Below are 21105 nucleotides of genomic sequence, written 5' to 3'. Positions count from 1 at the left end.
CTTTCAAGATCTTTGCCAGTACAGTGGTACCTCGGGTTACAGACGCTTCAGGTTACAGACTCCGCTAACCTGGAAGTAGTACCTCAGGTTAAGTACTTTGTTTCAGGATGAGAACAGAAATCGCGCAGCGGTGGCGCGGCAGCATCGGTAGGCCCCATTAGCTAAGGTGGTACCTCGGGTTAAGAACAGCTTCAGGTTAAGAATGGCCTCCAGAACGAATTAAGTTCTTAATCCGAGGTACCACTGTACTGCTCCATGCACTTTCAAGTATGTCTTTGAAGCTGTGTTGGTAAGGCCCAGAATCCTGTTTTAGTCATATGAAAGCAGAGATTCTAGGAAACCCTAGTGAACACATAACCCTGCTAGCACTGGGCAGCTCAGAAGTTGGAGTCGTGGCTTGGCAGTAAGGCCTAGAGGTGGCGGCTGAAAGCTTTGGTGATGAGTAGATTACACTAGGCGAGCAGAATCAAAGGCTTTTGGTGCCCTTGCTACCACCTCCCCTGAATACAAAATATATCTGCTAATAGGAATGGTTAGGCTGAGATGGAGGTATTAAGGTATTAAGGGGCCTACTTTTCTTGCAGGGTCTTAATATCATTCGTTTAGGGAAGTAGACATTTTCATGGCTCATCGTCCTTCGCGTACTGAATCTCTGCTGCAGCTTAATTTAATAGGAGGGCAGGCTCCTACAAGCAGAATTTGGCAAGGAGGCAAGCTGCATACAGCTGCTAGCCTAAACTGGTTCTGGAGTAGAGAATTGCATAAGGATGCCTGGAACAGTAGCAGAGTGTGTGGGAGAAATATCGGCTATAAGCATGGGCTGTGGAACTCTTGCTTAGAAGCCCCATCTGCTGGTCTGTGTCTGAGCTGTTTACCATGCTATTTTTCTCTTGTGTGGGAAGCCTGCCACCATGGCAGGCTCATTTGTTGGAGAAAAATTGAGTTATTTGCTAGAGAACATTTTTATCCCATATGAAAGGGCTACCAAGAGAGAGTTTGCCTTGCATCGGTTAGTCCTGTTTAGATACCTGCCTGCAGCTTAAAGTATGTGCTGATTGCAGTGATACTCTTTGAATGTTGACTGACTGCCTGTCAGCTAAGGCATGGGGGTGGTCCAGAGCCTGCCTTACTGTAGCAGCAGACTTGACAACATCTGGCAGAGTTGACTGTGGTGGGGTTGCTGCCTTTGGGGAGGTAAAGGGGCACGCGGCCGTCAATCAAGATAGGAAATTGTAGGTCAAGCATTGTAGGAGACAGGCCCATGACCTGGCAATAGCCTGGAGGAAGGGGAATTTTTGTTTGGCAGGTTCCCCTTGAGTGAGGCAAAGAGGAGTATGGCATGCACTTTCTACTTGGCTTGTGGCCTAATCTCCCAGCTTTGTAGGTGACACTTAATAATGGCACTAAGTTGTATCTGGGTCAGCAGATAGCAGGGAGTTGAGAAGATGCCCCAGTTTCAGTGGTGGTGGGCCAGGGAAGTTATAGTTAGAATGGAAGGGCTTACCACCATCTGGGACGGAAATGGCCCCCTGTTGCAGCCTTCCTACTTCTTCAGAGGTTACTGGCTCCTCTGGTTTGGTGGTCTTATAAATGAATGCCACAATAGGACCATGCTCATCTATGACTTAATTGCGGGTGAAGGGGGTGCACTGGGTGCCACTGACCTGACTCAGCTGTGCCCATCTGGGTACTAAATACAACACAAGTCTGGACTGGGTCAAGAGAGAGAGTGTTGGCTATCATAGAAGCACTATCTCCTTTACCAGAATACCTCTTGATGTAGGGGTGGTCTTAGAGGTCTGCATCTGGTGGTGGGCTCGAAAGACAAATTGGGGGAGCTGCTGATCTACTGGCCACCCTGTTGCCCAGTGGCATCCCTAACCAAGCTGGCAGAGGTGGTGTCCGACATGGTGTAAAGAGGATCATAGGACAATAGTCCTGGATGACTTCAGTATCCATGTGGATTCTGCTGCTGGGCCAGTCATGGTCACATGACAACCATGGGGCTGTCTCATTGGTCCAACATTCAAAGGTTTGGAAGGGCACACCCTTGATGGAGTCTTTACCCCCGAAGGTTTGGACTAGTAGTGGCAATTTCTTTGCAAGGATGTTGGGTCAGTTCTCACAGTGGCCACCCAGATGCCTGTGGGAAACCCACAAGCAGGACCCAAGCACAAGTTTCTGGAAGCCACCTGCAGTGTCTGCGGAAACCCAGCCAGACGGGTGGGGTATTAGTATTATCTCCAGCAACTGATAATTCAAGGATACTGCTTCTGGAGGCAGAGCATAGCCAACGTAAGTTTATTTAACGCTCTTCCAAGTTGGCCATGACTGCCTCCTGCAACCATGAGTTCCATAGTTTTACTGTACTGTGTGGAGAAGTACCAGTACTTTCTTTTGTCTGCCCATAATCTTTAAACATTCAGCTGCATTGGATGGCCATTGCAGAGAGGAAGAAAAACTTCACTATACACTTTCTCCATGCCATGCATGAATTTGTAAATCTCAATCATGTCACCTCTTACCTCTCCAAACACTGCAACTTTCTCTCATAAGAGAACTGCTCCACCCCTGATCATTTTGGTTGCCCTTTTCTGAACCACCTCCAGCTCTACAATATTGTGAGATGACCAGAACTGTACACTGTATTCCAAATGCCACACCATAGCTTTCTTTAATATCAGCAGTTTTGTTTTTCAATTCCTGTCCTAATGATTCCTGATGTGGAAGTAGCTTATTCACAGCTGCCACCCCAATGGATCAACAACTTCATCAAGCTATCCAAGGTCTCGTTCCTGGTCAGTCACCCCATGAATGTTTATGTGACATGAATTGCATTATGTCACATTGAATTGCATTTGCCATGTTACTGCCCATTCCCTCAGTTTGGAGAGGTCCTTTTAGCGCTCTTCACAATCTCTTCCACTCAGCCCTGTTTCTCCATAACATCTATATCGGGAGGCCTTGCAGGCCCTGGACCAGTCAGTACCTGGATGCACTGATGGGATGAATGAGTGAAAATAAGCTGAACTTGAACCCTAGCAAGATGGAGGCACTGTGGGTAAGTGGTTTTCTTATAGTCGAGCAGAAAATTTTGTTAAATAAAATTTATCCAGGGAGCTAATTTTGGTAAACGTGATTGCTTCCTCCATTTGATCTTCACATCCATCTTGTGCAATAGAGGGTGATAGCAGTTCAACCCGTGGGATCTGCATGATTCAGTGGGGAAGAGAAATGGCTCTTGCATCCTGAATTCTGCAATGCAGCCCATCTTGGATGTCGTCTACCTTCCCATATATCCTATTGAAATCCAGCGTGTATAATTTTTATGCTCCAGATAGTTTGTGCAAATGTAACATGTTTGTCAGGTGTTTGCCGTTAGCTTTTCATTACACAATCGCCCACTATAAAAAATACTTGAGACCAGCTGGATAAATTAAAAGGGGGGAAAACGACACAATGAGAGTCACCTGCTGACAGGACCACCGCTTTCCACTTCGCTCTGAGTGCGAGCTTCAGGAAAGAGGCCTGAAACATTAACAAAGATATTTTCCTGTTCAACGCTTTCCAAACCTGTGTAATAAACGTGTGCGCAAGGCACGGGACTTCTGCGAGGAGGTTGGGTTGCGTCAGATTCTTCAAAGGCGCCTAGAAGTGGCAAGTTCAAAGCGCTGATTCACCTGCGATGCGCTTTAATAGCGATGCTAACATCCGCGTAAGGCACTCTCGCGGGGTGGGGGTGGAGAAAAGGAAGTCGCTGCGCATCCTGCACGGGTGGGAGCACGCGTGGAAGGGGATGCAGCGGTGAGCGGATCTCCCTCGTCGCCTCGCGCTGCTGCTGCAACGACCAAGGATCTCGCCGGGCCAGTCCACCATGGTGCCTCACCGGCTGCGGGTCGGACGCGGTACGTAGGTGGAAAAGGAGGGGGGGGGGATCCGTGGAGAGGCGCGCGCAGGATGATGGCTCCTCCTCGGGCTGCTTCGCTCGGGCGTTTGTGCGGCGCGGCCCGGGCGCATCTCCTGGCCGCCGGGCCTAAGCGGTGCACGGGAGGGGGCCGGGCGCCCTCCGCACGTGCCGCGGCAGACACGCGCACCAGCAGCCCAGCGGGCAGGGCTGCGGCGTATCAGGTTGCAAAGCCCTCTTCCCTCCCCTCGCCGCTCTCCGCGCGTTGACGTGCGAGAGGCGGCGGCGGTGGGGCTTCGCAAGAGCGAAGATGGCAGCGCTGGCCGAGCCTCTGGGGCTGGAGAGGGGTAAGCTGCGCCGGCGGTGGAGAAGGAGGGGAGACATGGTCTTGGAGGGGGGTGGGCATCTCTTGGCCTGGAGTGGGAGAGATCGGCGGGGGGCTGGAAGGGGGAGATTCCCGCGTACATGGAGGAGGAGGAGGAGGATCGGGGCGGATGGATCGGCCAGCTCCGACGCACGAAAGCGAGCAAGAGCCGTGCGCCCTCGCTGCGTCCCCGGGGCATGGCGGGGAGGGAAGAGAGCATCGCCGGGGCGCGCGCGGGAAGGCGAGATCCCGCGGAAAGATGGAGGTGGCGGGTGGGTCCTTCCTTCCTTTCTCCCTCCCTCCCTCCCTCCCTTGCTCGGCATGGCTGCTGAGGAGGAGATCGGAGCTGCTTCCTCGCAGCTCGCCTGGATCTTCGCTTTCGCGCGCTCTCCTTTACGCGCGGCGAGAGCGCAAGGGAAGCGAGCGCGTGGCGCTGTTCGCCGAGGCGGCCCGGGGCTTCCTCCCGCTCGGCTGACAACCCCGCCGCCTCTTCTCCCTCTCCTCAGATGTGGCGCGGGCGGTTGAACTGCTGGAGCGGCTGCAGCGCAGCGGGGAGGTGCCGCCTCAGAAACTCCAAGCCCTTCAGAGGGTGTTGCAGAGCAAATTCTGCTCGGCCATCAGGGAGGTGAGCGAGCGACTCTTCCTAGGTCCTTCCTTGGCAGACGCTTCTCCTTTCCTTCGTTTATACTTTCGTCTCTCCTCCCCTCCTCTCCTTTCCCGCGCTCCTTGCCTGGCCTTCTTCCTCTAGACCAGTTCGTCACCCACTTCCCCCACCTGTCACTGCGAGTTGCACCTGTGTCACACGCATCTGGCCTCTTGTCACTCCCCTGTCACCCCGACCTTTGTCCTATGTTTGCAATCAGGCAGTGGCAGACTTGGGGCTTTCAAATTTCAGCACAATGCCAAAATTTGGTGCAGTAGCGTAGCGTGGGTTGTCAGCACCCGGGGCAAGGCAAGTAATTTGCACCCCCTAACCCGTGGATTTGCGCCCCCTAACCCTAACCCCCAGATGTTGCACCTGGTGCGCCCGGCCCCCCCTGCACCCCCCACGCTACGCCACTGATTTGGTGCATCTAGCCTCTGGCCTTCCGCTCTGCATCATCTCGTGCCTGGATGGCTCAGTTGGTTAGAGCACTGTGATCATAACACCTGGATGGGACAGCTGCATTTCAGGGGGTTGGACTAGATGGTCCTCAGGGTCCCTTCCAACTCCATGATTTTTATGATTTCTTGCAGCGCCCACTCAGGCCGGGCAAACCAGTTACACTCCCTAACTCCGCCTCTGAACCAAGGCGGCCCTACTGTTATTTGCTCACCTCAGAGAGCTGATTTGAGGTTTCCTAAAAAGAGCTTCAAATCATTAGTTACTTAGCTTTATTATTATTTGCGCTTTTAACGCTAGGCAAAGGGGAGAGGTGCTTGTGGGATTTTCCTGCCTCAGGTGGCGAAATAACTTGATGGGCCTTGGTGCACTGTGCATCTTTTATAGGAGGGGGGGCTGACACCACTTGCTGCCTCACACAGGAAAATGTCTGAAGTGGCCTCTGTCTGGACTCTCCTTTAAACACTCCTAATCCCTTCTGTATCCCCTCAAAGCCAATGCAGTGGTACCTCAGGTTAAGAACTTAACTCGTTCCGGAGGTCTGTTCTTAACCTGAAACTGTTCTTAACCTGAAGCACCACTTTAGCTAATGGGGCCTTCCACTGCCGCCACATGATTTCTGTTCTCATCCTGAAGCAAAGTTCTTAGCCCGAGGTACTATTTCTGGTTTAGCAGAGTCTGTAACCTGAAGCATCTGTAACCTGAGGTACCACTGTATTAGGAAGATGGGAAGCAGCCTTATATATTTACTCAGACCATAGGTCCCATCTAGAGCATTACAGTCATACCTCAGGTTACAGACGCTTCAGGTTGCGTTTTTTGGGGGTTGTGGACCACTGCGGACCCGGAAGTACTGGAACAGGTTACTTCCATGTTTCGGCGGTTGCACATGCGCAGAAACGCTAAATTGCACTATGCACAGAAGCACCGAATCACAACCCATGCATGCTAAGACGCGGGTTGCGAACGTGCATCCCCGCACGGATCGCGTTCGCAACCCGAGCATCCACTGTATTGTTTACACTGGCAGGCTGCAGCTCGCCAGGGATTCAGACTGGGTTATTTCTCATGTCTACTCGGAGGTACTGAGTACTGAATCATAAAAACATAGCACCATGAAAGGAGATGTTCTACCCAGCGGCATAGCGTGGGTTGTCAGCACCCGGGGCAAGGCAAGTAATTTGCGCCCCCTAACCCGGGGCAAGGCAAGTAATTTGCGCCCCTAACCCCTAACCTGCCGCCGCTGCCAGCTGCTTCTTGCTGCTGCCTGGGCTGGTCGGGTGTGGTTCTCTCCCGCGCTCAGCGCTGCGCTGGGCGGCTGCTGCACTGTCCCTCCCCCAGATAGTCCCTCCCTCGCTCTCTCTCCGCTCCGCACCGCAACACACGCCTGGCACCCTCCCCCTCCACAGTGGGCGGCGATCCGGCAGCTCGGATCGGATTCGCACAGCTAGCACTGCAGTGTGAGAGAGTGAGTGAGCCAGGTAGGGGCAGAGAGCTGCGAGTGCGAGCGCGCCCCCCCCAAATGTTGCGCCCGGTGCGGCTGGCCCCCCCTGCACCCCCACACTACGCCACTGGTTCTACCTGCTCTCCCCGCCCCCCGTCTTGTTTCCATGCTCTCTTATCTCCTGTTCAGTCCATCCCATATTCCCATTCCACAGCAGATGCTTCTTTCAAGTATCCTCCTCAGCATCTGTCTTCCAAATGGTATCAACTCTGGACAAATCTCCCTGACCCTCCCCCCCTTTATTGTCTCTTTTATGGACAGGTCTATGAGCAGTTGTACGACACACTGGATATCACGGGGAGTGCTGAAATTCGGGCGCATGCCACGGCTAAGGTATGAGAAGAAACCTGTTGCTTTGCTTCCAGTTGTGTAGGTTCCCACCACCTGCTATGTATTTTGGGAAGTTGTTTGCCTGCTTGTTGTGATTCCTCTTAAAACATGTTAACCAAATTTTGCATGATCAAGCAATATGATTTTGGTTTATGTTTGGATCCAGCCAGATGCCATTTTGAACAGAGGTGGCTGGCTGAACCTTTCAAAGCTGCACTGATTTTAACCAGTGGTTTCAAAACGGCGTTGGTTTCAACTGCAGATTTCGATACTGCACTATTTTAAAAAAAATCATTCTGTTCCTTAGAATTCTTGTGCAACGCTTGGTCTGAAGTTGCTAGTTCTCCTGACTTTTTCATAGAATTCATATTTCATTCAACTTACTGAATTTGCTGTAATGGTGCTAAATAGCTTTAAAGCAATGTTCGAAATTAGCCAGGCGCGTTTTGCATCAGACTTTCCCAGGTGCCAGGATGGTGCTTGACATCTCCACCATCTGGAGATGCCTGCCTGGTGAACCTTGGATCTTGGCTGTTTCCACACACTAGCAGCACATCCTGTAGAATTAAATCCGTTATATTTTAACTGCACAATCAGAATGAATTTCAGGAACCAACCACAAAGTCGTATTGAAAAATACTGCTTCCGAGCTGTCTTGCCCCAAAATCAACTAAGCATTCCGTTTTGGCGACTGTGACCCTGGTTTAAGGAGCCATTTGGTGCCTAACTTATATAGCTGAGTTTCTAACACTGCTTAAAAGGCTGTGGACCGGCCCTTTCATTAGACAGAGTGAGGCAGATGCCTCAGACAGCTCATTTTCAATGTCACGGAATTACAGCAACCTGATATTTAGTTTCGCAGGGCATTTTTAAACTATTATTTACTATGCGATGGTTGTACACCCAGGGAGAGGTACCAGTAGGAGTTTTGTGCGTCGGGTGTCAAAATAACTTGACCGGCCTTTGGCTGCAAGCACCTTGACGTGGGGCTGGGACGAGGGAAAAACAGCTTAGTCCGGCCCTGATTAAATAGCTTTAGAAGGGGATTAGACCAACTCGGGAAGCAAAGAGACTTTCAGTGGCTATTAGACATAATGGCTATATGTACCCCTTGGGTCTGGAGGCAATATACCTCTTAGGGTACCAGTTTGCTGGGAACAACAGCAGGAGAGGGCTGTTTTGCCTTGCTTTTGGCTTCCCTGAAGCACCTGGAAACAGGGTGGTCAACTGAATGAAGCTTCCTTAGAACTAATATCTGCATTTCAAATATGATGTGAAAATTGCTAGAAATGGGCTGTTTATAAAGTGGTCTCCCTGTGCTCTTCTGCTTGATAGTGTTCTAAAGCGGCTTGCATAAGATGAGTAAAAGCAACAGGAAAGTATGTTGTCCTTATGTGTGCAAGATTGCAATCTAAAAGGCATGGCACAAAAGGAAAAGATGAGGAGGAGGGAGGAGGAAGTGATGGGGAATACAAGACTGTATGTGTGCCACAGTTTTGTAGGGGTTGGAGGGGGAACACAGAATGTTACTGTAGTTTCAAAATCTAATTTCTGAGATTCTCTGCTTTCATTTCTTTTTTAAAAAAGCAAGTTTCTAGTCCTTATAGCCCCAAATATATGCTTGAAAGTTTGGGGACAAATACGTTTTCCAGTTATTGGAAGTGAGGCTTCAGGGCCCTGTGTAGCGCCTGCCCCAGTAACTTGAAAAAGAAAAGAAAGAATAAGTCTTACAACATAAGTGATGACATGGTAGCTGAGCAATCTGCATAATTTATATGGGGTTGTAAAATTCAGTTTATCTTGGCACTGATTTTATTTACTAATGTTTAGCATGGAATATGCAGAACCCTGGGTACACATAGGTTAATTTGAGTAATTTGGCAGTGGCTGGGGAAACCCAGTTAGATAGCCAGCATATAATATAGATGATGATATAATAATAATGATGATGATGATGATGATGATGATGATGATTTATTTATACCCCACCCATCTGGCTGAGTTTCCCCAGCCACTCTGGGCGGCTCCCAATTGAGTGTTAAAAACAATACAGCATTAAAAACTTCCGTAAACAGGGCTGCCTTCAGATGTCTTTTAAAGATATTTATTTCCTTGACATCTGATGGGAGCGCTTCCACAGGGTGGGCACCACTACCGAGAAGGCCCTCTGTCTGGTTCCCTGTAACCTCACTTCTCATAATGAGGGAACTGCCAGAAGGCCCTCGGAGCTGGACCTCAGTGTCTGGGCTGAACAATGGGGGTGGAGACGCTCCTTCGGGTGTACAGGACCAAGGCCATTTAGGGCTTTAAAGGTCAGCACCGACACTTTGAATTGTGCTCGGAAACGTACTGGGAGCCAATGCAGATCTCTCAGGACCGGTGTTATGTGGTCCCGGTGGCTGCTCCCAGTCACCAGTCTAGCTGCTGTATTCTGGATTAGTTGTAGTTTCTGGGTCACCTTCAAAGAGAGATGATGAGGGATGAGTCGGAAACGAACACCCGAGGGAATTGGGGCACAAGGGGAAGGGTGTTGCCACTGACTTTTAAAGAAGTCTTCGAAACAGTCCTAAATACTGGTGCAGAATCTTCTCTGCTTCCTCCCCATATCCAGGCGACGGTGGCTGCTTTCGCAGCAAGCGAAGGCCATGCGCACCCACGGGTTGTGGAACTGCCCAAGACAGACGAAGGCCTGGGCTTCAATATCATGGGAGGCAAGGAGCAGAACTCGCCCATCTACATCTCCCGCATCATCCCAGGGGGCGTGGCTGACCGCCACGGCGGCCTCAAGCGAGGAGATCAGTTGCTGTCGGTCAATGGCGTGGTGTGTATATTGGGGGGCAGGCGATACGAAAGGTTGCTTTTGTGGTGTATGGAAGCGGGATAAGGGTTTGCTGGAAGCGGAAATAGATGGGGTGGGTGGAGATCCAAAACAACTCTGGAGGTGCAGAGCGTGCTCAGTCAATTGCAGAATGCTGATTGGCTGATTTTATTTGTGGTTGCACATGTGTTGTTGATTTTATATAGACATAATACATAAAATTGGGAGGCGGGTGGCGCTGTGGGTTAAACCACAGAGCCTAGGACTTGCCGATCAGAAGGTCAGCAGTTCGAATCCCTGCGACGGGGTGAGCTCCCATTGCTCGGTCCCAGCTCCTGCCAACCTAGCAGTTCGAAAGCACGTCAAAGTGCAAGTAGATAAATAGGTACCGCTCCCACGGGAAGGTAAACAGCGTTTCTGTGCGCTGCTCTGGTTCACCAGAAGCGGCTTAGTCATGCTGACCACATGACCCGGAAGCTGTACGCTGGCTCCCTCGGCCAGTAAAGTGAGATGAGCACTGCAACCCCAGAGTCGGCCACAACTGGACCTAATGGTCAGGGGTCCCTTTACCTTTAATACATAAAATTACATGGTTTCCAAAAAAACATGTGCTGTTCATCTGGAGGTTTATTCCAGCTGATAGTTATTTTTTTCCTTATTATTTATAGATAGATCTCAGGGTGGTTCACAACATCAAATCGCAATAAAATAAAATAAGAAATATAGTGGGACCTCAGTTTTCGAACTTCTCCGTTGATTAACATTTCGGTTTTCGAACTCCGTAAATCCAGAAGTAACTGCTTCAGTTTTTGAACATGCCTTGGAAGTTGAACGGTCTTCCGGAATGGATTATGTTCGAAAACCGAGGTACCACTGTAATAAAAAGATCAGAAACAAACCAATAATCCCCTCTCCCCGACACATTTTAAAAGGGCATTGGGTGTCAATCAGCCAAAGGCCTGGTTAAAGAGGAACGTTTTTGCCTGGTGCCTGAAGGTGTATAATGAAGGCGCCAGGCGAACTTCCCTGGGGAGAGCATTCCACAGACGGGGAGCCACTGCAGAGGAGGCCCCGTTCTCATGTTGCCACCCTCTGGACCTCTCAAGGAGGAGGCACACGATGGAGGCCCTTGGAAGATGATCTCAGGGTCCGGGTAGGTTCTTATGGAGACAGGCAGTCCTTGAGGTGTTGTGGTCCTGAGCCATTTAAGGAGAGGGAAAACGGGGCTGGCTTCACACTGCAGCATTTTGCTGCTAGTCCTGCTTGCGTAAATACATCATTTGAGGCAGGGACGGCTGCTTCTCACAGACCTCAGCAGTGACGATGGGAGGCGAAAGGTGGAGTCTTGAATCAGGAAATGCACTTACTGCTCTTGTGGCATTGCTTTTCTTCCTTGTTTCCTGCAGAGTGTGGAGGGCGAGCAACACGAGCGGGCGGTGGAGCTCCTGAAAGCAGCCCAGGGTACCGTGAAGCTGGTTGTGCGTTACACGCCCAAAGTACTCGAAGAAATGGAGGCGCGCTTTGAGAAGATGCGGACGGCGCGGCGCCGGCAGCAGCATAACAGCTACTCGTAAGAGCGGGCCGGGAAATGGGGCTTTCTTTTTTAAAAAATAATAATATTTATTGAGGTTTTAAAGGTTACAGATAAAACAGAAAGACACCAAATTAAACTAAAAACAAAACAATGTATCACAATAAAAAGAATACAATAAAAATAAAAAAGAAAGAAAAAAAAGAAAAAAGATTGAGAAAAAAGGAAAAACAAAAGCAAAAAACACATCAAACCTTCACATAATATATCTTTCATTTGCTTGTTTCCTTGACCTCCTCCCACCTCCCTTTTTTGTATTCTAATTCAGTTAAATATTTCAGCAAATCCTTTCCCTCTTTATTTTGTCCTTATAATCTATCTTAATGTACTATAATTTTACATTCTCTTCTTTCACCTATTAACAATCCGTTTTTACTTTTTTAAAAAATCTTATTTCTCCTTAAAATTAATATATCTATTTGAACTTAATCTCTTAAAAAATTTCTACTAGGGTCATAAGAATTTCATTCCACGATTTTTCTCTCCCTCATTAAATTTTTACAAAATTCCCAAATATAAACTTTAAATTCCAATCTTCTTCCACCGTCTCCTCTCCCTGGTCTCGGCCTCTGCCATCCCTTCTGTCAACTCCAGACAGTCCATCAACCTGGAGATCTTATATCCGAGGCTCTTAACTCTTCTTCACGTCCCGGACGTGACGGGACGGGAAATGGGGCTTTCCAAGTGGTTCTCCCAGGGGATAGTTTGGGTGGCCAGGGGCAGAAGAGGGCGGGGCTGCCACACCTGGAAGGTGAGATGGCAGCAGGTGTACCGTATTTTTCGCTGTATAGGATGCACCCGACCATAGGACACACCTTGTTTTAGAGGGGGAGAACAAGGAGAAAAAAATCTCCCCCTCTCTGCGCAGTGCCCCTTCAGCGAAGCGGCAGGAGAAATGGAGCCCCTTCCATTTGTCCTCCCACTTAGCTGAAGGGGCACTGTGCACACCGACCCCTCTCGCTCTCCAGGCTTCAGTGAAGGCAACCGGAAGCCTTTGGAGCGCAGCGGGAATGCTCCCTCTGCACTTCGGAGGCTTCGCATTGCTATCGCTGAAGCCAAGGAGCCTGCATTCACTCCATAAGACACACATACATTTCCCCTTAATTTTTGGAGGGGGAAGTGTGCGTCTTATAGAGCGAAAAATACGGTAGCTTGAAGCCAGGTGGCTGACAGTGTCAGCTGAGTCACACAAGTCCAGCCATTAGGTTTGGGAGAGAAGTTGGGGTTTCTTTTTGGAACCTGACTCATCCCCATTGCCGGCATCAAATCTGAAATCCCAATGTTGAAATCTTCCTGGTATCTCATCAACATGTGCAAATCTAGAACTGGGGTAAGGAATACATGCTTTGCCTCTGGTTTCTATTAATCTGTGTGTCCCTATAGAGAGAGGGAGAGAGATCAATATTTGATACTTCCCAGAGAGCGTCTTGCAATTGACACAGTTGGGTGATGGCAAGGGGAAAGGGCAGGCACAGAAGAGAGGAGAAATCCGGGTGCAGAACCCTCAGTATCAATTTATTTAGGGCCATTTATTTTAAATATATCTAAGGAGTAAATGGCAACTTAAAAAAGCAAACAAACCCAAATTACCAAATTACAGTCATACCTCATGTTACGTTTGCTTCAGGTTGAGTGTTTTCAGGTTGTGTCCCATGGTGACCCGGAAGTACTGGAAAGGGTTACTTCCAGGTTTCGCCGCTCGCGCATGAGCAGACATGCAAAGTGACGTCATGCGCAGAAGCGGCAAATCGCAACCTGCAGAATCGCAGACAGAATCGTGGAAGTGGTACCTATTTATCTACTTGCACTTTTGATGTGCTTTCGAACTGCTAGGTTGGCAGGAGCAGGGACCCAGCAACGGGAGATCACCCCGTCGTGGGGATTCGAACCGCCGACCTTCTGATCGGCAAGTCCTAGGCTCTGTGGTTTAACCCACAGCACCACCCGCATTAGTTAACTAGAGTGGCCACATGGGAAAAAAAAAATACAGTGGTGCCCCGCAAGACGAATGCCTCTCAAGACGAAAAACCCGCTAGATGAAAGGGTTTTCCATTTTTCGAGGTGCTTCGCAAGACGAATTTCCCTATTGGCTTGCTTCGCAAGATGAAAACGTCTTGCGAGTCTTGCGAGTTTTTTCCCTCCCCCCCCCCTTTTTCTAAGCCGCTAATAGCCGCTAATAGCCGCTAATAGCGCTAATCCGCTAATAGGGATGCTTCGCAAGACGAAAAAACCGCTAGACGAAGAGACTCGCGGAACGGATTATTTTCGTCTTGCGAGGCACCACTGTAGTCCTTTCTCAGAGTTTTAAGAATTTTCTTTTATGGCTGCCTGCCTCCCTGCTTGCTCTCACGGTTGGTATTTCTTGTCTCTCTTTGTTTCTTCAGATCCCTGGAGTCCCGAGGATAATTTGCATCATTATCTATCTGGTTTGTTTGGGCTGGCCTGCGATTTTTTCCCCCACCCCACCGCACCCTCCCCGATGGTTTTATCTGTATAGCAGGAGACATATTTATCTGCCTTCCTCCTCTTTGCCAGGAGGTGGGTTCCTATGTACAGTATTTATTCTCCACAATCCTCTTATTTAAAGATGTTCTGTGTGAGTGACTGTGTATCTGTGCGAGTCCCTACCCTTTGTGAAACTGAAGAAGGTACAGTACCACAAAGCCCCCAAGAGCCTCTTCTTTGCTGCCTATGATGTACAGGGCTATAAAAAAATTAGAGGAAAATGGAAAGCTCCCACGTATAATGCTCTCCTCTAGGGATGGTTTCATTTCCATTGCAGGGTGAGGGGTCCCCTCTCTAGCCAGCCTCCCACCCTAATAATAATAATAATAATAATAAAATTTATTTATATCCCGCCCTCCCCAGCTGAAGCCAGGCTCAGGGCGGCTAACAACAATAAAATAGTGCAACATTCTAAAAACAATTCATTATAAAAATTAATTAAAATCAAATTGATGGCAACCATTAAGCTAAAGTTCTGTGAAGATTGCCAAAGGAGGGAGTCAGGCTGCGCCCTGACCAAAGGCCTGGTGGAACAGCTCTGTCTTGCAGGCCCTGCGGAAAGATGTCAAGTCCCGCAGGGCCCTAGTCTCTTGTGACAGAGCGTTCCACCAGGAGCCGCAGCCGAAAAATCCCTGGCTCTGGTTGAGGCCAGCCTAACCTCTCTGTGGCCTGGGACCTTCAGGATGTTTTTATTTGAAGACCGTAAGTTCCTCTGTGGGACATACCAGGAGAGGCGGTCCCGTAGGTACGAGGGTCCTAAGCCGTATAGGGCTTAGACACAGAAACGCCAACACTGATGAGAAGGCATGGTGTAGCCCTGGCTTTGGGCCTGGGTTCAAATCTACCTGGCTGACCATATCACCTGTCCCTCTCTCTCCTCAGCCTAACCTACCTCACAGGGTTGTTGTGAGGACAGAACAGTGAAAACCCATGTTTGGTGCCCTTGAGTTCCTTGGGATATCTTGCCAATTAATACTGATAAGAGCCTTGGAAGGAGAGAACTGTCCCAGGACTCTAGGGCTACAACTTTACCAAGCCAAACCATTTTTTTTCCTATAGCAACCCATAGTAGAATGTGATTTTTTAAGAAAAAAAGCAAAACAAGGTTGGATATGGATGTGGGAAATCACAATAATTTCAGCTGCAGAGCTCACTGGCGATCTTTGGGTAAACTTGTGTAAACTCAGCCTCAGTTCTCCCATCTGTAAAATGGGGGCTGGAACGGCCTCCCTCGCAAAGTTGCTGTGAGGATTAATGAGATAAAAAACAGCAAAACGCTATGGAGTTTTATGAATAACACGACGTGTATGTAAATAATGTCTGTCCAGATTATACTAAGTAAGAAGAGATAATCCCCCTTACCCCACAACAATCACAACAGACCTCTATTTTAGATTTCTCTTAACAGGCCTCTAAATGACTATCCTGTCCGCAGACAGCTTTCCGGGTCATGTGGCCAGCATGACTAAGCCGCTTCTGGCACAAGGGGACACCATGAGGGAAACCAGAGCACACAGAAACGCTATTTACCTTCCCACCACAGTGGTACCTATTTATCTACCTGCACTGGTGTGCTTTCAGTTAGTTCCAGGGGCAAAAGCTCCATCAGAGTGTTGGCAGAAAGGGGGGAAAATCAGAATGAAATAAGCTGCAGTGCAGTTTGACCCTTTGACCAGCAGGTGGAGCACTTAATGAAACTCTGGTCAGGATTTGTGAAAAAGTAATGTTTAGGTGAATTTTGGGGAGAAGTTGTGGCTCTAGCTGCATAATAATGATTTGAGAATGCTTACATAAAATATCATGGCTCCCAGCCCCATCAGAATGCGAAAGCCTGTAGTTTTCAGCTGATCCATGCTGACTTGAAGTCACCTGATTGCTTTAGTCTGATTTAGTTGGCATGGGTCAGAGAAACCCACTGTTACTTGTCGTGACATTCAGAAAGCCAAGCCAAAGAGTTACCGTATTTTTCTGTGTATAAGACATCCCCATGTATAAGACCACCCCAATTTTTTGAGCCCCAAATTAAGAAATAATTAATTGCAACATTCCATGTATAAGACGACCCCCACTTTTAAGCTTTAAAAAATTGGGGGGGAATATAGACTTATAAATGGAAAAATACAGTATGTGCAAAAAGGTCTCCCAGGCTGGGAGTTGGCACAGGTTTGCGTGAAACCTCCCTTTTTCATGTGTCAATAGGGTGCAATTTAGGAAGAAGACCCATAACTCAGTGGGTACAGCCCATGCTTTGCCTGCAGGAGTTAATAATATTGACAGTAATTTTATTATTTGTACCCCCGCCCATCTGACTGGTTTGCCCCAGCCACTCTGGGCGACTCTTCCAGGATAGGTTCAGGCCCTGGTGTTTTTCAGCTGAAAGGATCGGATGATACCTGAGACACAGGAAGAGCCATTGCTGGTCAGAATAGACAACGCTGCTATGCTAAGCCAGGGATGGGGGAAGCCCTCTATTTGTTGCCGAACCACAACTCCCAAAAGCCCTTGCCAGCATGGCCACTGCAGGGGTGGATGGTGGGAGTTGTAGTTCAGGAACACCCAGAAATGTTTCTGCATGCCTGATATAGAGGATTGCAGGTTCTCCACCCAGGCCTAGATGGACAAAATTGTCTCTGACCTTGTGTGAGGCAGGTTCTTCGCATTAAACGAAGTGTGCACTAACGAAAGCCTCATGTTGATAGGCTCTGCGTGCAAACAAAATAAAATAAATCTCCCAGGTTGGGAACAGATGGACGAAAAGCCTCTGCCCCTGTTGTAAGGCGACTTCCTAATTTACAGCGAAATAGATAGCTGAGCAGGCTGTTCAAACTAGTCTTTCATTTAATCCCAAGAGCACACCTGTATGCTAAAATGCAACTCTTAAGAGTTGTCCAGCTCTTGTGTTCAGTCCAAGCTGGTTGTATTTACCACGGCAAAATGTGTCAAATTGCAAAAATTTAAAAAGAAATATTTTCCTGGATGCTGGGATTCGATAAAATAATCCAAAAGGAGTGTCAAATCTCCTTGTAAATGCCTAGATTTATTTGAATATGGTGTTGCTTTTTTCCGGATCGGTTCTCTGCATACAGTACTTCCCCTGAGCTCAAATGAAAAACTGAGTTTTTTCCAAAAACATCCCTCCTTTCAAGTTGTACTTCTTCGCAGAACTGGGACCCACCCCACGTATGCGCAGAATATGGGCTCAGGGCCAAGCCACAGACTTGACGTGCTGGTTTTTTAAAATGCAGGTTGCATCAACTTTGAGGGGTGGGGGCAGAGGGTGCTGATAATTAACGGGATTAGTGCAGGCATGGAGAGCGAATTCCTCCCATGTCACAGTCCGGAGGAAAATCTTCTGTAATTGGGGCTGTAAACCAGAAGTTTATGCAGGAGTTACGTTCCGGCGATCGCGTCTAAAAGCCAGAGTTGCGTATAGTCAAAACACATTGGTTTCAGTGGTGGCTGGGATTCCCAACGTCATTTTTCCTGGAACCCTGCGCTCTTTTTAATTTTTCCCATGTCTGTAAAACTTGAAGGTGCACAGGTTAAAGGTTCACAAGTGGTGGGCTCACTTCATCTGCTTTTGGATGATGTTTTTACCCACTCATCCTCAACAAACTCATGCCATGTTCAAGAGGGCTTTGCTTCAAGACTGCTGCACGGGAGGAAAAGGTTAAATTTCCTTTCTACATCTGCTCTGATCCTGTTAATTATCAGCCCCCTAAGTATGCTGATAGGATTTTGTAATTAACTTGCATTTTTTAAAAAAAAATTGCAAAAGGCTTTTAACTTCAGGTCTAGTTTGGCTCTGAGAGGAGGTCATGAAAAGAACATATGCTTTAGCGCCTTAAAAAGCAAATACCGTATTATTTGCTCTATAATACTCACTTTTTCCCTCCTAAAAAGTAAAGGGAAATGTGTGTGCGTCTTATGGAGCGAATGCAGGCTGCGCAGCTATCCCAGAAGCCAGAACAGCAAGAGGGATTGCTGCTTTCACTGCGCAGCGATCTCTCTTGCTGTTCTGGCTTCTGAGATTCAGAATATATTTTTTCTTGTTTTCCTCCTCCAAAAACTAGGTGCGTCTTGTGGTCCAGTGCGTCTTATAGAGCGATAGAGCGAAAAATACGGTAAATACAACTTTTCAGGTCCTGGCTATTGATGCTCACAGTCTCTGTTGGGGGTTCCTTGGATTCATGCCTTTGTCCATTGGTTTTGGGTTTGTTTAAAACTCTGTATTCCCATTTCTGATCAGCATATTCCTGTGACACGTTTCACGGCACTCCCAGGCTTCTGTTTTTTAAAAGCAATTTGCCATGCACCACGGAGGCTAGATGAGTGAGAACGCAAGCTCAGAGGCTCCCTTGGACTCGTTGGCTCTTCAGATTGCTGAAATGGTCCAGGATGCTGTGCCTTGGTCAAGAACGAGAGCGGCGAGCCCAGTGTTTCCCAAACTTGGGTCTCCAGCTGTTTTTGGACTACAACACCCATCATCCTTAGCTAGCAAGACCAGCGGTCAGGGATGATGGGAACTGTAGTCCAAAAACAGCTGGGCACCCAAGATTGGGAAACACTGGGCTAGCCCTGTGGCTTCCCAGATGCGATTTGACGCAGCTCCCATCAGCCTTAGCTGGCATAGTAAATGGGACTTATAGTCCAGGAAATATCAGGAGGTCTGCAGGTTTGCCACACTTGATTTAGAGCAGTGGTGGCCAAACTTTGGCCCTCCAGCTGTTTGGGGACTACAATTCCCATCATCCCTGGCCACTGGTCCTGTTAGATAGGGATGATGGGAGTTGTAGTCCAAAAACAGCTGGAGGGCCAAGTTTGGCCACCACTGATTTAGAGGGACCAAATAGCTTGCTTGTGGCATTAAGCTCCCCTAATAATACACTGTTGTTGGGGAGCACATGCAACACTTCGCCATTGCTAGAGTGGGGTGCAAATATCTTTTTCCTGACCCAGTCAAACCCCCACCCCACCCCGCCTTGCCCAAAGGCTCAGCCAAAAGTGTTGTGCTCCTCCTAATAGCTGATTAACCCTCTCTAGGAAAATCTGTCTTCCTTTAGCAGAACCCCATACTTCAACGGGCTTTTTTGCCAGCTACCCGGTCCCCATGGGTGTCATGTGATTATACTACTAGCAGGTCACTGGTTGATCAGCGCTGTAAGGGAAGAGTGACAGGGAACTCCTGTGTAAGCTGTTCCAAAAGAAGAGTGTGATTTAAGTGTAATACATCAATAAACTAGTAAAGCACAGTGTTTGAGAAGCCTCACTTTGTATTACAGTCTGTTTTTGCATCTCTCTCCCCCCTCCCTTTCTGCTCTTTAAAATGCGTGTTTGTTTTTCAAGTAAATTTTTATTGTTTTCCTTACATATTCTTTTCTAACAAACCATATTAATGCCATACATTCCCTTTGACTCTGCCGAGTCGCGACTCCCCTCCCTCCCTGGGTGTTTGAACCTCAGTTGGAGAATGATTATGCAAATGTACACACTAGGGTTGGGCGATTCCTGGTTTTCAACATTGTAATATATATCACCTGCTAAACATGGCAATATACAGTGATACCTCAGGTTAAGTACTTAGTTCGTTCTGGAGGTCCGTTCTTAACCTGAAACTGTTCTTAACCTGAAGCACCACTTTAGCTAATGGGGCCTCCCGCTGCAGCTGTTCTCATCCTGAAGCAAAGTTCTTAACCCGAGGTACTATTTCTGGGTTAGCGGAGTCTGTAACCTGAAGCGTATGTAACCTGAGGTACCACTGTAATGACATATCACAATATCTGAAGTAAGGATGGAGCTATGTAGATGTAGAGGCGTTGGTTGGCTTCACGGTTTTCCTCACATTGTGATTTTTGTGTAGCGCGCACACACAGACACACACAATTTGTGATATATTGCAAGGTCAAAGATTATGAAACCGATATCACAATATGGACTTCAAACCGGTTTTGGACGCTATATTGCCCATCCCTAGTACACCCCCAGCTTGGTTCTGTGTCACAACACTCAAGGCATTTGTTACATCAAGGGCCTCTCTTCTCTCTGTCAATAATATGTGGTGTTATGGTGCTTATCATATACAACTATGCCCTTTGCCGTAGAAGAAATGTTGGAAGATTTGATTCCAAAGCAGACTAGATGAAATATTGGCAAACCTGGTTTCCAAAGGCACTTTTCTGTCAAGTTTGTTGGTTCGTTCACCATTCACAAAGAAAACCTAATACTGTACAATTAAGTGACATAATTTAAGATATTAAAACTGCATTGCAAATATTAAAATACAGCATCCAGCTAGGGCAGATCGACATAACGAAACCTCTGGGACTAAATATCAGCAGAGGCCTGAGAATATGCCAAAATCAATAGTGTCTGTGACTATCTGAGCCTACAGAGAGGGGCCAGCACCGAGAAGGCCTTCTGTCTGATTACTACCAAGTTTTTCTCCAAAATGGCGCAACCAAGAGAAGTCTCCTCAGCTGATCATAGTGAATGAGAAAGGTGATGTTGCAGGTAACCTGATTGCCAGTTGAAGGGCTTTGTAGATCAAAACCTTAAACTAGACCCAATAGCTTATTGGCAGCCAGCAGATGTCTGCAAGGTCAAGGTTCATAAAAACAGTGGCTAGGGCTTTATGGCTGGCAGAGCACCCCCTACTGGGTTTCTGGTGTATTTACACCTCCTTTAGTGCCTTGCTGGCGCTGCATTCTGTTTGTGGCCATTCCAGGAGTGTGTGTAAGGAGCATTTTCATGGTACGTGTATCTCTTGGAATAGAGATGTTGCTTTAGCCATCGTAGGTGCAAAATCTGTTTCACCAGCGGCTTTGTCCTGCCATATTACTGAGTTGATATATCTGGTTTGGGCAATGGGATCCTGGTTACATACACGATGGAAGTGCCCCAAGGTAGTGGTAGGATCCTGGGAACACGGTGGGTTTTTATCTAGGGAAAAACGGTTAAATGTATTTTTTTTAATTATTAAAAAAAATA

General features: G+C 48.0%; 1 protein-coding gene across 3 annotated transcripts; it reads left to right on the top strand.

Moving 5' to 3' along the window:
• The first annotated feature begins 2533 nt into the window (after positions 1 to 2533).
• Positions 2534 to 19387, top strand: LIN7B (lin-7 homolog B, crumbs cell polarity complex component). 3 transcript variants are annotated; one of them, XR_013832489.1, is made up of 7 exons: positions 4019 to 4251; positions 4775 to 4893; positions 7136 to 7207; positions 9816 to 10025; positions 11429 to 11592; positions 13998 to 18793; positions 18939 to 19387. XR_013832489.1 is itself a non-coding variant. In XM_079950121.1 (6 exons), exons 1-6 carry the CDS (start codon positions 3875 to 3877, stop codon positions 14017 to 14019), a joined length of 618 nt encoding a protein of 205 aa, XP_079806247.1. In that variant the 5' UTR covers positions 2534 to 3874; the 3' UTR covers positions 14020 to 19387. The 3 variants fall into 3 exon arrangements, 2 of the variants coding, with proteins under 2 accessions (XP_079806247.1, XP_079806246.1); XM_079950121.1 differs by lacking the exon at positions 4019 to 4251 and adding an exon at positions 2534 to 3905 and having other exon boundaries at positions 13998 to 19387; XM_079950120.1 differs by having other exon boundaries at positions 13998 to 19387.
• Positions 19388 to 21105: the final 1718 nt, after the last annotated feature.

The sequence above is a fragment of the Podarcis cretensis genome, assembly GCF_951804945.1.
Source record: "Podarcis cretensis genome assembly, chromosome: 13".
Classification (NCBI taxonomy): Eukaryota; Metazoa; Chordata; class Lepidosauria; order Squamata; family Lacertidae; genus Podarcis; species Podarcis cretensis.
The sequence above is the reverse complement of the archived record's forward strand: the minus strand, read 5'-3'. Positions and strand labels throughout refer to the sequence as shown.